The following is a 12,372-nucleotide window of genomic DNA, read 5'->3' on the forward strand; positions in this document are numbered from 1 at the left end:
GGAAGGCTTCTAGGAAGAGTCAATATTTAAGCTCAGCCCTAATGGATAAGAAGAAAGAGATATGCAAATACAGTGAGAAGAGAGGTCCAAGCCACGGCACAGGACCACATACATACGGACCCTGAGAAGAGTACATACAGTGCATCTGGACTGTAGGGCATGGGATGTGAATGTTGAGCTATTAGGAAGAGGGTTTTATATGGTTTGATATATTTCAGTTAATTTTTCAAAAGGATCAATTATGTGAGCCAATACATGATCCCCTGTCCGTGTTGTCTGATAATATTTTGTCCCATTCCTTCTTCTGCCATTGCACTGTCTGCCCATCACTGAGCTTGAGACAAAGACCTGAGAAGGCATCAGAGCTCTTGCAACGTATATTCAGAGCGTGGAACAGGTAAGGGCAGGTGGTAATAGATGTGGGAATCACCAGATGAGACCATTCAGAGAAAGGCAATGTAAATTATCTCCCCATCTTAACAAAAATCGAAAGGCGATGTAAAGTATCTCCCCATCACAACAAAAATTGGCATTGTGGCCAGGCAGTTGGTAGTAAGAAAACAGAGACTGCAGGATGGAAAACTAGACACCCTTGTTATGCTCTGACCAAACATGAGGCAAAACAGTCACTCACAACTCAGAAGGCAGACCCATAGCAATGGGGAGAACAATTAGGAAAAAGCAGTGATGAGGGGCATTGGCAGCTTCTCGCTGGTTTTTTTGTTTGTTTTTGTTTTTGTTTTTGTTTGTTTTTTAGTAAAGTACCATGGAAAATAGTGGAGTGAGACAAGAAGAACTAGTTTATGAGGAGGGTAACACAGTTTTGTTATAGGAGTTGTGCTTACGTCCTGCAGCCCACTGCTTCTGTACCCCAAACAGCAGGAAATTAGCATGCAGAAGAACCTTTCTCAAGAGTCTCCATTGAATAATATCGGTCAGGCCATGGGAGTAGCTCAACAGAAAAGATCAGATAAAGGGCATTGCATTCCCACCTAAACTCGTTCCAGAAAGCTTCAAGGTGCCTGCCATTAAACTGAGGATTGAAGGTACAACCAGAGACTAAGTAAGATGCTATTGGCTTAAGAACTATAACAAGAGTAGACTTTGAGCTGTGGTTACTTTCACATGAACCAACTGGAAGCAAATAGAACAGAAACCTACCATATTTCTGATGAAATTTTACCACTTATGTTGTGGGCACCCTTCAGATGGACCCCTTAAGCCCAAATTTGGTTCGGATGTCAAGACTAATAACCACACACACATCAAGAGGGTACGAAAAGGTTTATTATTCACATCTTTCTGGGGAGAGCAGGGCAGTCCCCACGCAGGTCCAAAAATGAATTGACTGGTTTGGCTTTTATTGTTCTTAGGGTGTGAGACTAGAGAAAGGGTTCCTGCTTTCAGGCCAGGCTTGTGTGGTCTGAACTTCCCACTGGGCCAAAGAAGGAGGCCTCCAGCCTTTCTAATCAGCTTGCCTAGATGTGGAACATAGGGGGAAGGGGGCAGAGGGAAGCATGAAAGCTGTCAGCAGTCAAACTTAAAAAATGGAGTCAACCTCTTTATCACAGCCAAGTAAATTATAATCCTGGTCTATTAAAGCCTATGTTTACTCAATCCCTAAGGAAATCTAGGTCTACAAGTATGCACCAGCAGGCAGGAGCCTGAAAAAGCTGTGATAAACCCCAAAAGTTTCAGATGTGGTTATGAGTTTGATGAGCAAGAATTTCCTAGAGGTCGAACCAGGGACCACAGAGGACAATGGACAAGTTTCTCCAAGATAGCAGATTCAAGGTTTAACCAAGGACCTTATTTCCTGCTGGGGCAAAGGATCTTTGTAAGCCCTGCTCAGATTTTTATCATGGCATGGGGCATTGACAGCTAACCATCATTCCTATCTTTTAGTAGTCTTGGGTGCCTGGGTGGCTCAGTCAGTTAAGTGTCTGCCTTCAGCTCAGGTCATGATCCCAGGGTCCTGGGATCAAACCCGACGTCGGGCTCCCTGCTCGTCGGGAGTCTCCTTCTCCTTCTGCCCCTCCCCTTGGTTGTAGGAGTTCTCTCTCTCAAATAAATAAATAAATAAATAAATAAATAAATAAATAAATAAAATCTTTAGTAGTCTTTCTTCCCCTTTCCTTTTAGAAATAAAACCCTTCCCCTGGAGTTTTAGTGGAACACATGTCCATCTAGCTCAAGAGAACATATCCCCGCCTTCCTCGAAGCTAGGTATCGCTATGTAGTAAGTACTCACAAATAACTGTGAGAAAAAGTGATGGGTGAAATTTCCTTAAAAAAGAAATAGCTTGTTCCCAACTTCCTCTCTTTCTCAGGCTGCAAAGTGGGTGTGATTCTTTGAGCCAGTTTTGACCGTGGAATGAACACCAGCCTTGGTAATAAAAGAACAGCAAGATAGATGAATCCTGGGGCCCTCCGTTACCATCTGAAACAGAGCTGCCTGGCCTGCCCTGGACTTCTCTGCTATCTCCGGACTGCGAGGTGAGGAAGAAAGAACTTCTTCGATGAGCCATCATAGTTTGGGGTCTCTGTGATAGCAGCTTCGACCATTTCCTCACTTATACAAAAAAGTGAATTAAAGTATTTAGAAGTTAAGCTTCTTTACCTTTTTATGATCTTAAAAATGGCCTTTCCTTGCTCCTCTGGATTTTAGCTTTAAGGACAAGTATAAAGAGCCTCAAATTTAACTAGTTATAAGCAAGTAAGACCTTAAAGCTACAGGTGACCTCACGAATTCAGCGTGTTTCTCCTCTTTTCCAAAAATCAACCTACAGAATATAGTCATGTATACTCCTTGAGTCTAAAGAGAGGCCTTCACTAACATAAACCTATGAGTGTCAAACTGATACAGGAAAACTCAGATCAATATACATCAGTTTCCCTTTTTTCCAACACATCACATATATCCTTGCACTATTTTTATCTACTCTCTGTAATTAATTAATCAGAGCTTATTGGATTAAGATACAATGGCTAGAGTCGACTTCCTCTCCCAGGACGCGGTGCAATGATGATGATATTCTCAGGTTCCCATTCTCGAGTAACTGTGCTTCCGAATGGCTCACGGTGTTGCTAAGACAACAGGGACGCTGAAAGAGAAAGCCCGCACTGAAGTCAAAGCACCCAAGCTGCCTGAAAGGATGTCATGGATAGCGTGCTCAAGGCCTTTTTCACAGTGAAACCTGTAACACTGAATTGGAAAAAAAGGATCATACTCATCCAACACCCTTCCATAGGAGACTAGGGTCTCTCAATGACTCGTATTCTAAAATTAAGAAAACAGCAGGATGCAAACTAAAAATCGGGAGATTATCATCCCACTAATATGTCTCTTTCTTAGAACCCTGAGCAAGTACTGTCCTTGAGTTGCCTTTATTCAAATAGAAGCATGTTTGAAGACTAAGAGAAAGAAAGCAAAAAGAAATCAGATTGTCAGTCGTTCCTTCACTAAAAATGTACATCTCAGCTAAACAGAGGTTTGATTCTACCTGGTAAAGACCTGCGTAGGTGTGATGTTCACGGAGACCTGTGACTGATGTTTGGAATTTGAGTTTATGAACAGATGCACAGCAGTACGGTCTCCTCCATAAACTTCTGAGAAAGGCACAGGAAGCTCAGCGGTGGCAGTGACATGCACTGGGGTGTATCTCGAGGTCTGTCCAAGCAAATTGACCTACTGCAGCAACGTTCTTGTTTTAACACCGACAACATCAAGGCAAGAACAAAGAAAATAAAAACAAAATACTTGAACTGATTTTGAACATTTTTTTCTGGCCTAAAAGAAGAAAGGAACAAAAACAGCAGCTGGAAAGTGTCCTTCACATCATGTACATTCTACTGCACAGAGAAAAACCCGTCAAACATAACATGGACACGGGAATGAAGGTGCACAGAGCTCTCAGAGCTAGGACAGATCTGGTTCAGAATCACTCCCCTCTCTTAAGAAATAATCTGGTGACAAATAATGGAGAGGCAAAGGCAAGTGTTGGAGGATATGTTTTCCCAATCTTTGAGGATCCCTTGACGAAGAGTCACAGAAATGACTGAAGACTGAGTTAACAGTGTACTTTTCATTTTTCAAGCAGAAGTCAAAAGGTAGTCTTTAACAATGGAAAGTGGGGATCATATTGTGAGGTCAAGACTTGTGCAGGGGTCCTTAACTCTAAGTACAAGTTTAATCTAGCAGAATCAAATGAAACCCACGAGACCCTTTTTTAAAACCCTGGTGTTCTAAGCATAAAAAAGGAAATAGAAAAAAAAACATGGACCACTCTATTTTAATATTTTTAAGTAGCATAAATCATAATAGTTTGTATACTACACTGTACAATTATATACGGTTGCTTTCCAAAGAAAATTAACTTCTTATAGGGTTTTCTGAAATGGTTACTCCATAAGGTTAAGAGCTTGACCCCTTAGCCATCGCTATGACACATGGCATACAATCTATGAGGTTCCGAGTCTTCCAGTTGTGCCTGTTTCTGCTGCCATCGAGGCAGGAGCCTCTCGGAGACCTCGCATAGCCCCTTCCATCTCCTGTGCCAGGAAATGGGCTCTGCAGGGAGACGTGTGCCGTTGGGTGCAGCTTCTGTGCTTTGCTTTCCATGAGCCTTCTCCCCTTTAAGAGAACTTGCGCTTCTTCATGGCTTCTGCTTTGACTGCCAGGCTCTTGGCACAGATGGTCAGGACCACAATGAGAACGCCCACCACAAATGTCACTAGGGGCCAGAGGAAGCAATGCAGGAGGACAATCTCATCATGCGTGCGATGCAGGAGCACATCGTCTGGTCTGCAAGACAGTGGAGAACAGGAAAGAAAGAAAGAGGAATCAACTGCCTTGGCATGGCATAACTCTGCAACCTGGAGCCCAACTTGCTTTCTAGTCCAAAGGCGATAATCATCACTGAAAGTGAAGACCTCGCTCTGGCTATAAATACTGTATTTTGAGGTTCAAATCCGTGACAAAAAGTTATGAATCAAGCAATGGGTGCAAATTCGCATGTTATTTATAAGATAACTTACACGTTGCGAAATGTCAAAAGTGTAGCAATCTTTTACATTATTATTTTCCTCCATTCTAAGTTGTTGAACATACTCCATTTTCTCACTCACCCTTTAATGTCTGCTGTTCAAAGTGGCATGAATCAGTTACTTGTGGGCTGATACTCTCAAACCCAAACCAGATCTTACTACTTAGGCGGGACCCAAATGATCTTAATTCATGAAAGTAGTCAGTTTAAGTCACTGTTTGAATTTAATCAGAAGGATCTATGGTGTAGCTTTCAGGTCAATTCAGCCCCATTATGTGAAGGTTTTTATTAATGAACAGACAAGTGAATGATTAGATTTAATGCATTTTTTTCTATGCTTCTGGGGGGAGGATTAGCCCTCATTTTAAACCACTGACCACTTTCTTGATAAATTTTGCAAAGTCTTAGCAATATATTTCTATCTTATCAATGCAGGGCTCTATTTTCAATTCCAGCACTGGTCTCATTTTCAAGAAGTGAAGATGAGATGCGTTCCCCAAGCCATGATCTCTCATCTTGGGCCATTAGAGAGAGAGCCTGGGAATTCAGCCTTCATAAAAGAGGTTTACATTTTGCAAGACATTTCCATTTCATTCCCAGGAAGGTTTGTTCTATTATACTAGAGTAGCAGTGCTTCCTCCAGGCAAGGAAGATGATGTAGAATAATTAGTCCAATTGCCCTCAAGAACATCAGAAGCTTTAGAATACAAGGGCAGTGCATTTAACAAAGAAATGCATTCTTGAGGAGGTCTCACTATTCATCACTGTCATAATGCAAGACTTATTCTTCCAGAAGACTGACAAAGAATGTTGGGTATTTCTCTTCTACCTATAATGCAGCCATCATGTGAACTAACAAAAACGGTTTTGCAGATTAGCTTTGAAATTACAAAATCCTTGCCTTTGTGTGTGCATCATTTCAGATTTTGCACATATTTTATTGATTTTTATTTCATATTATTTCAATTAAAATCTGTACTAATGCAGAGCTATTGCAACAATTAAGCAAAAAGCATTCCAGCTTGCAGAAGTTACTCTTTTTTCTGAATTCCTGTAGCAACACATTGTCTTCAAAACTTGTGCTGTCATTCATTTGTGATATATATTAATACAATATCGTTTTCTCCTGTAAGGTCCTTGACTTTGTCATTGCCTATTATTCTATACATAGATGTTGCTAAATAACCACTTGCTTTTGATGATCGGAAACTGTCTCTATTGCAGCATGTTATCCACGCAAAATTTCAAGAAATTTCAAGCCTTGATTGTAAGAAAGTAGAGGCCCCTGGGTGTTATATGCAAACAATGAATCATGGAACACTACATCAAAAACTAACGATGTAATGTATGGTGACTAACATAAAAGAAAGAAGTAGAGACCTAGGTCCAAATATAGTCAGGGCACAATATAGCTGAAGTCATATTTTACAGTCTTTGAAATCCCAACCTCCAGCACTGCCACAATTCTTTTTCCAGCTAGGAGAACTCACAGCCGTCAGCCTCTACCCAAATGTGCAAAAGAAAGTAAAAGCTTTCTTGGTTTCAGATCTCACATTTAGGTCTTTAATCCATTTTGAGTTTATTTTTGTGTATGGTGTAAGAAACTGGTCCGGTTTCATTCTTTTACATGTAGTGTCCAGGTTTCCCAGCACCATTTAGTGAAGAGACTTTTTCTCATTGTATATTCTTGCCTCCTTTGTCATAGATCAATTGACCATATAATCATGGGCTTGTTTCTGGGTTCTCTATTCTCTTCCGTTGACCTGCATGTCTATTTTTGTGCGAGTACCATACGGTTTTGATTGGTATAGCTTTGTAGTATAGTACATCTTGAAATCTGGAATTGTGATACTTTCAGCTTTATTCTGGATTTCTCAAGATTGCTTTGACTACATCAAAATAAAAAGCTTTTGCAAAGTGAAGGAAGCCATCAACAAATCAAAAAAGCAAAATACTGAATGGGAGAAGATATTTTCAAATAACATATCCAATAGGGGATTAATATCCAAAATATATAAAGAACTTATACAACTCAACACCAAAATAAATAAATAAATAAATAAATAACCTAATTAAAAATGGGCAGAAGATCCAAACAGACATTTTTCTAAAAAAGAAATATACATGGCCAACAGACACATGAAAAGATGCTCAATGTTACTACAGGGAAATGCAATGAAAACCACACCTGTTATGAATGGCTAAAATCAAAGACAAGGAATAACAAGTGTTGGCAAGGATGTGGAGAAAAAGGAACCCTTGTTCACTGCTGGTAGGATGTAAATTGGTGCAGCCATTGTGGAAAATAGTATGGAGGTTACTCAAAAAATTAAAAATAGAAATATCATATGATCCAATATGTGTATTTACCCAGTGAAAAAGAAAACACTAATTCAAAAAGATATATACACCTCTATGTTTATTGCAGCATTATTTATAATAGCCAAGATATGGAAGCAACCTAAGTGTCCATCAATAGACAAATGGATAAGGAAGATATGGTATAGATACATACTATTATACAGCCATAAAAAATATGAGATCTTACCACTTGCAACAACGTGGATGGGTTTTATGGTAAGTGAAATAAGTGAGACAAAGACAAAAACTATAGGATTTCACTTATATGTGGAATCTATAAAACAAAACAAAAGCATAAACAAAAAGCAAAATCTGGCCTATAAACACAGAAAACAAACTGATGCTTGCCAGAGGGGAAGGGTGGGGGAGGATGAGCAAAATGGGTAAAGGGGAGTAGGAGGTACAGGCTTCCAGTTAGGGAATGACTAGGGCATGGGAATGAAAGGCACAGCGCAGGGAATATGGTCAATGGTACTATAATAGCGCTGTGGGGACAGATGGGAGCCGCACTTGTGGTGAGCAGAGCATCACGTATAGAGTGCTGAATCACCATGTTGTACACTTGAAACTAATGTAACAGCATGCGTCAGCTATACTCAATAACAAATTTTAAAAAAAGGTAGTATTACTGATTTTTTTTTAAAAAGTTGTCTTGGGATGGCCTTCCTCCCTCCCTTCCTTCCTACACTCCCCTCTTCTCCCCTTCTTTCTTAAGGGTGAGGGTGCACAATAATGTGAATGTACTTAATACCACAGAACTGGACAGTTACAAATGGTTAAAATGGTAAAAAAAAAAAAGGGGAGGGGATGACTTTTATTTTTAACACTATTTTAATTAATTTGCATGTAATTTCCATAAGTGTTTTGCAGTTAATTTTCTAGTAAAATGCTTCAGTGAGTATCCTCTTTTGTGTTCCTTCTCTAGTGTTGATACTGAATCCTTTACCACAATATCATACAATTGAGTCAGGAAAATAGCCATGGATGAGGGCGGCTGGAACCAGTACACATATTCTCTGAAACATTTAATTAAAAAAGGAAAGAAGGAGTGAAAATGACCGAAAATGCTGGACCCAGATATTTGTTTTATTTAGAAACTTCTTGGCATTCCACCTTCTTTAAGAGCCCTTGGGGCAAAATTTTATTTTAATATTTTAAATGACAAAACATGATTCACTTGAGATAGCTATGTTGAATTTGCAATAGCTTCAAAAGCATTTTTTGAGGCAGAAATATTATATAAAAATGTTCACATTTCTTTCAAAATAATTAATGTCCGTTTCCAATTCATACAGTTCTAAGATGCCCCACTGTTTCCTTCAATGGGAAGGAAAGGTAGCAGAATATGCCCCTTTGGCATAAGGATTATTTTGAGCTGAAGGCAACTGAGAAGAAGCAGATATAAGAAAGCTCTTTGGGGTGCCTGGGTGGCTCAGTCAGTTAAGCGGCTGACTTTTGCCTTGGGCTCAGGTCATGATCCCAGGGTCCTAAAATAGAGCCCTGCATTGGGCTCCATGCTCAGCGGGGAGTCTGCTTGTCTCCCTCTCTCTGCCCCTCCCCCCACTGGCACTCTCTCAAATAAATAAATCTTAAAAAAAAAAAAAAGGAAGAAAAGTTCTCTGCCCTCCTATTTTCTAAAAGCGGGACATAAGTCTTTAAAGGTGTCCCTCTTCCTCTCTCTTTCAGGAAGGACAAAAGTTAATCACTGGAGAAAATTCTGGACCTTTATCAGTCCAGAAATGGCATGAGATAAACTATATAACAAACTTCCCTAACTAGCTCTTACCTTCCGTTAGTTCCCACCATATGTTTACCTTCCTACAATTTGATGCCCTAGAAACTCAAAGTCCTTTTCCTTTGTCTTGTCATTTCTCTAGAAATGTATTGCTTTTCCTTAAAGATGCTATGTAAGCTCAGTTCTAACCACCTCTCCGAGTTTCGCATGACTAAGAGCTTCCACATGGACACAAGATGCACCTGCTAACAAACGTCTCTGTTTTTCTCCTGTTAATCTGTCTTTTGTCAGTCTAATTTACAGAGCCCCAGCCTATGAATCTAGCCCCAGCCTAGGAAGGTTTTTCCTCCCCTATAGGGTTTCTCTGCACAGGAATGCTTCAGTTCATTATTCAGTTAATAGGATTTACTGAGATTATCTCTAAATTGATCCTTGTGACACAAAGTATGGTTCATTCAAATGGGACTTTAGTGTCTTAATTTAAAGCACTTCCCTACCTCAGTTTCCTCCAATTTGATCAGGCAGCTCTGCGTTTAGAATTCCTTTTCCATAATTCTATAACGGTAGGACTAAAGGGGAACTTTAAAAAAAAATCACTATTTTCAGCGTGCTTGGATGCCTCAGTTGGTTAAGCATGTGACTCTGGATTTCAGCTCAGGTCCTGATCTCAGGGACGTGAGATCAAGCCCTGTGTTGGGCTCCACACTGAGCACAAAGGCTGCTTAAGATTCTCTCTCCCTCTCCCTTTGCCCCTCCCCCCACTCTCTAAAAAAAAATTACTATTTTCAGTATTTGGCAAACTGGATAAATGGCCTGATGAGATCTGAATATGATGTAGTATAATCAGGATGGTGATGAGGATGTAGGCAATATACAAAAAAGAGGGTGATTACTCTATGTCTGAGGACTTCAAAAAAGTAAGCAAGGGATTTATTTTGGGATATGTAGAAACACTAATGGAAAGCACTTTTAAATCCTGAGAGGGGGTGGGTACAAGTACATAGAACAAGAGAAAGTGCTACGAGTACCCTTAGAAATACTTTCCTAAGGGTTGGCCCTACCCTGAGTCGAGCCTTGAAAGTATATTATAGGTATATTATTAAATAGTTAGCATTAATTAAGTCCTTACTACCCTTCAGGTGCTCTGGTAGGGCATTTAATCTCACTTGATCCTTAAAATAACCCTATGATGGAAAGATTTTTAATTGCCATTTTACAATCAAAGAAAGATGAGTTTACTCAAGATGACACAACATAAAATAGTAACACAGTGTCTCAAAACCCTATCTGTACGACTTTTAAACCTGTACTATCTGCCCCTCGGCCAGCTTTTCTCTAATCTGAACCACCTCTGGTGTTTGCTGAAACGCAACTTCCTGAATTTCAAGTCCTGGTTGATTGCATCAGAATATGAGGTTGTGGGATCCACACATCTGCACTTTTGAGAAGCTCCTGGGTGATTCCAATACATAATCAAGTTTAGGAAGCACTGTGTAAAGCATTCTAATAGTTAAAAAAAAATTAGAGTGAAACATAAAAAGCTACTTAGCTGGCTATTTCTAAAGCTGTCTAACTAAGTCTTATGTCCAGGTTACTTTCTTGGCCTCCACATACTTTTGGGCAGAAGGTGCAGTGCATGAAGGTGTCCTAGGATAAGACAGGAGGAGAGAAGGGGAGGGGGTGGGGAGTAAGGGAGGTAGGGTAGGGGGTAGAAATCCAGCCCTGATGCTAGATTTGCTCAGAAGGGGCCTTTGTTCTAATTGGCAAAAAGGTACCCTATGGATTAGCAGAAAACCTAGTTGTACCAGATAAAAAAGATAAAGATTTGGTGTATATCATCCTAAATATAAAAAATACATTTCCTTTGATTTGTCTCACCAAATGAGATTGCTTCCATCTCTCAATACCTGTTCTGTTGGCTGACAGGGAGAGAAAATGGTGACCTCTTTTTTTAAAGGGCTGGAGAATTTTTTAAACTTACCTCAAAGTTCATGTAAAAATCTCAACTGCGGGCACCTGGGTGGCTCAGTTGGTTAGGCAACTGCCTTCGGCTCAGGTCATGATCCTGGAGTCCCGAGATCGAGTCCCACGTCGGGCTCCCTGCTCAGCGGGGAGTCTGCTTCTCCCTCTGACCCTCCTCCCTCTCATGCTCTCTGTCTCCCATTCTCTCTCTCGCAAAATAAAATAAAATCTTTAAAAAAATTTTTAAAAAAATCTCAACTGCATAATAAATTACTGGTATCCTGTGATGGTAACTGTACCAATGAAGAGAAAGATGACCTACTTCCACGTACTTTCTCCATGAGATCCTATAAAAACTAGAAATCTTTTTTTTTAAGATTTATTTTAGAGCGAGAGAGCACGCATGCAAGTGTGTGCAAGAGTGGGGGGAGGGAGAGAAGCAGACTCCCCACTGAGCATGGAGCCCCACACAGGGCTGGATCTCCAACCCTGAGACCATGACTTGAGCCAAAATCAAGAGTCAGCCACTTAACTGGCTGAGCCGCCCATGCACCCCAAAAGTAGAAATCTTTTTAGATTTATTATCACAAGAACTTTTTGCTTATCTGAGCAGAGAACCTTCCTTTTCATATCCGCTGCTAGAAAGTCCAAATTTTGGCTTGCCATAACAAGATTATGCAACTTTTTTGTGCCAGCCAGACCCCTCGTGCTTTGTCTTATTTTCTGCACGTTTTTAATTTAATTTATCTTACTAAATTCTATTAATCTTTAGAGCACTCCTTAAACCCTTCTTAGAGTAGGTACATATCAATTACCTACTTTTACATATCAGGTATTCAATAAACCTTGGAAACTTTTTTAGTTGTCAGCTTTATCCATATTTCTATGAGAAAGAATATACTACATCATTACAGGACTTTGCACATGTGTATTTTGTGAAAATCTTAAAGTCTACAAATGCTTCATCATATCTCAATCATAACACAGTTCTGCAGGCATAAGGTCAGTCCACCATGCCAGGCCTTTGGTAGAGTAGCATAGTCAAATGACATTAAAAAAATGTAATGATTTCATCCTCCAAATCTTTTGACTAGGTCCTCTCTATTCCTGCTCTAAACCTTTTTTATTATTTATAACATGACCTACTTTTAAAAAGAATCTTAAATAGAAAACAATAAAAACAAAAGACTTAAGTAAAATAAAACTCTTAAACTGACATAAAGAGTAAATACAGTGTAATTAGGATGAAAAAAAAAAAAATAGAAGTCC

The 12,372-nt window shown here is 39.7% G+C and overlaps 1 protein-coding gene across 1 annotated transcript in view; it reads right to left on the reverse strand.

The window, feature by feature from the left end:
- Window positions 1–4,264: 4,264 nt before the first annotated feature.
- Window positions 4,265–12,372, reverse strand: part of KCNMB4 (potassium calcium-activated channel subfamily M regulatory beta subunit 4) — a 60,584-nt gene continuing 52,476 nt past the window's right edge. Inside the window, exon 3 of the mRNA XM_027592327.2 lies at window positions 4,265–4,804. Coding sequence (XP_027448128.1) covers window positions 4,636–4,804 — 169 coding nt within the window. The 3' untranslated portion in view covers window positions 4,265–4,635. The remainder of the gene's footprint in view (window positions 4,805–12,372) is intronic.

The sequence above is a fragment of the Zalophus californianus genome, chromosome 9 (genome assembly GCF_009762305.2).
Source record: "Zalophus californianus isolate mZalCal1 chromosome 9, mZalCal1.pri.v2, whole genome shotgun sequence".
In the NCBI taxonomy this organism is placed as follows: domain Eukaryota; kingdom Metazoa; phylum Chordata; class Mammalia; order Carnivora; family Otariidae; genus Zalophus; species Zalophus californianus.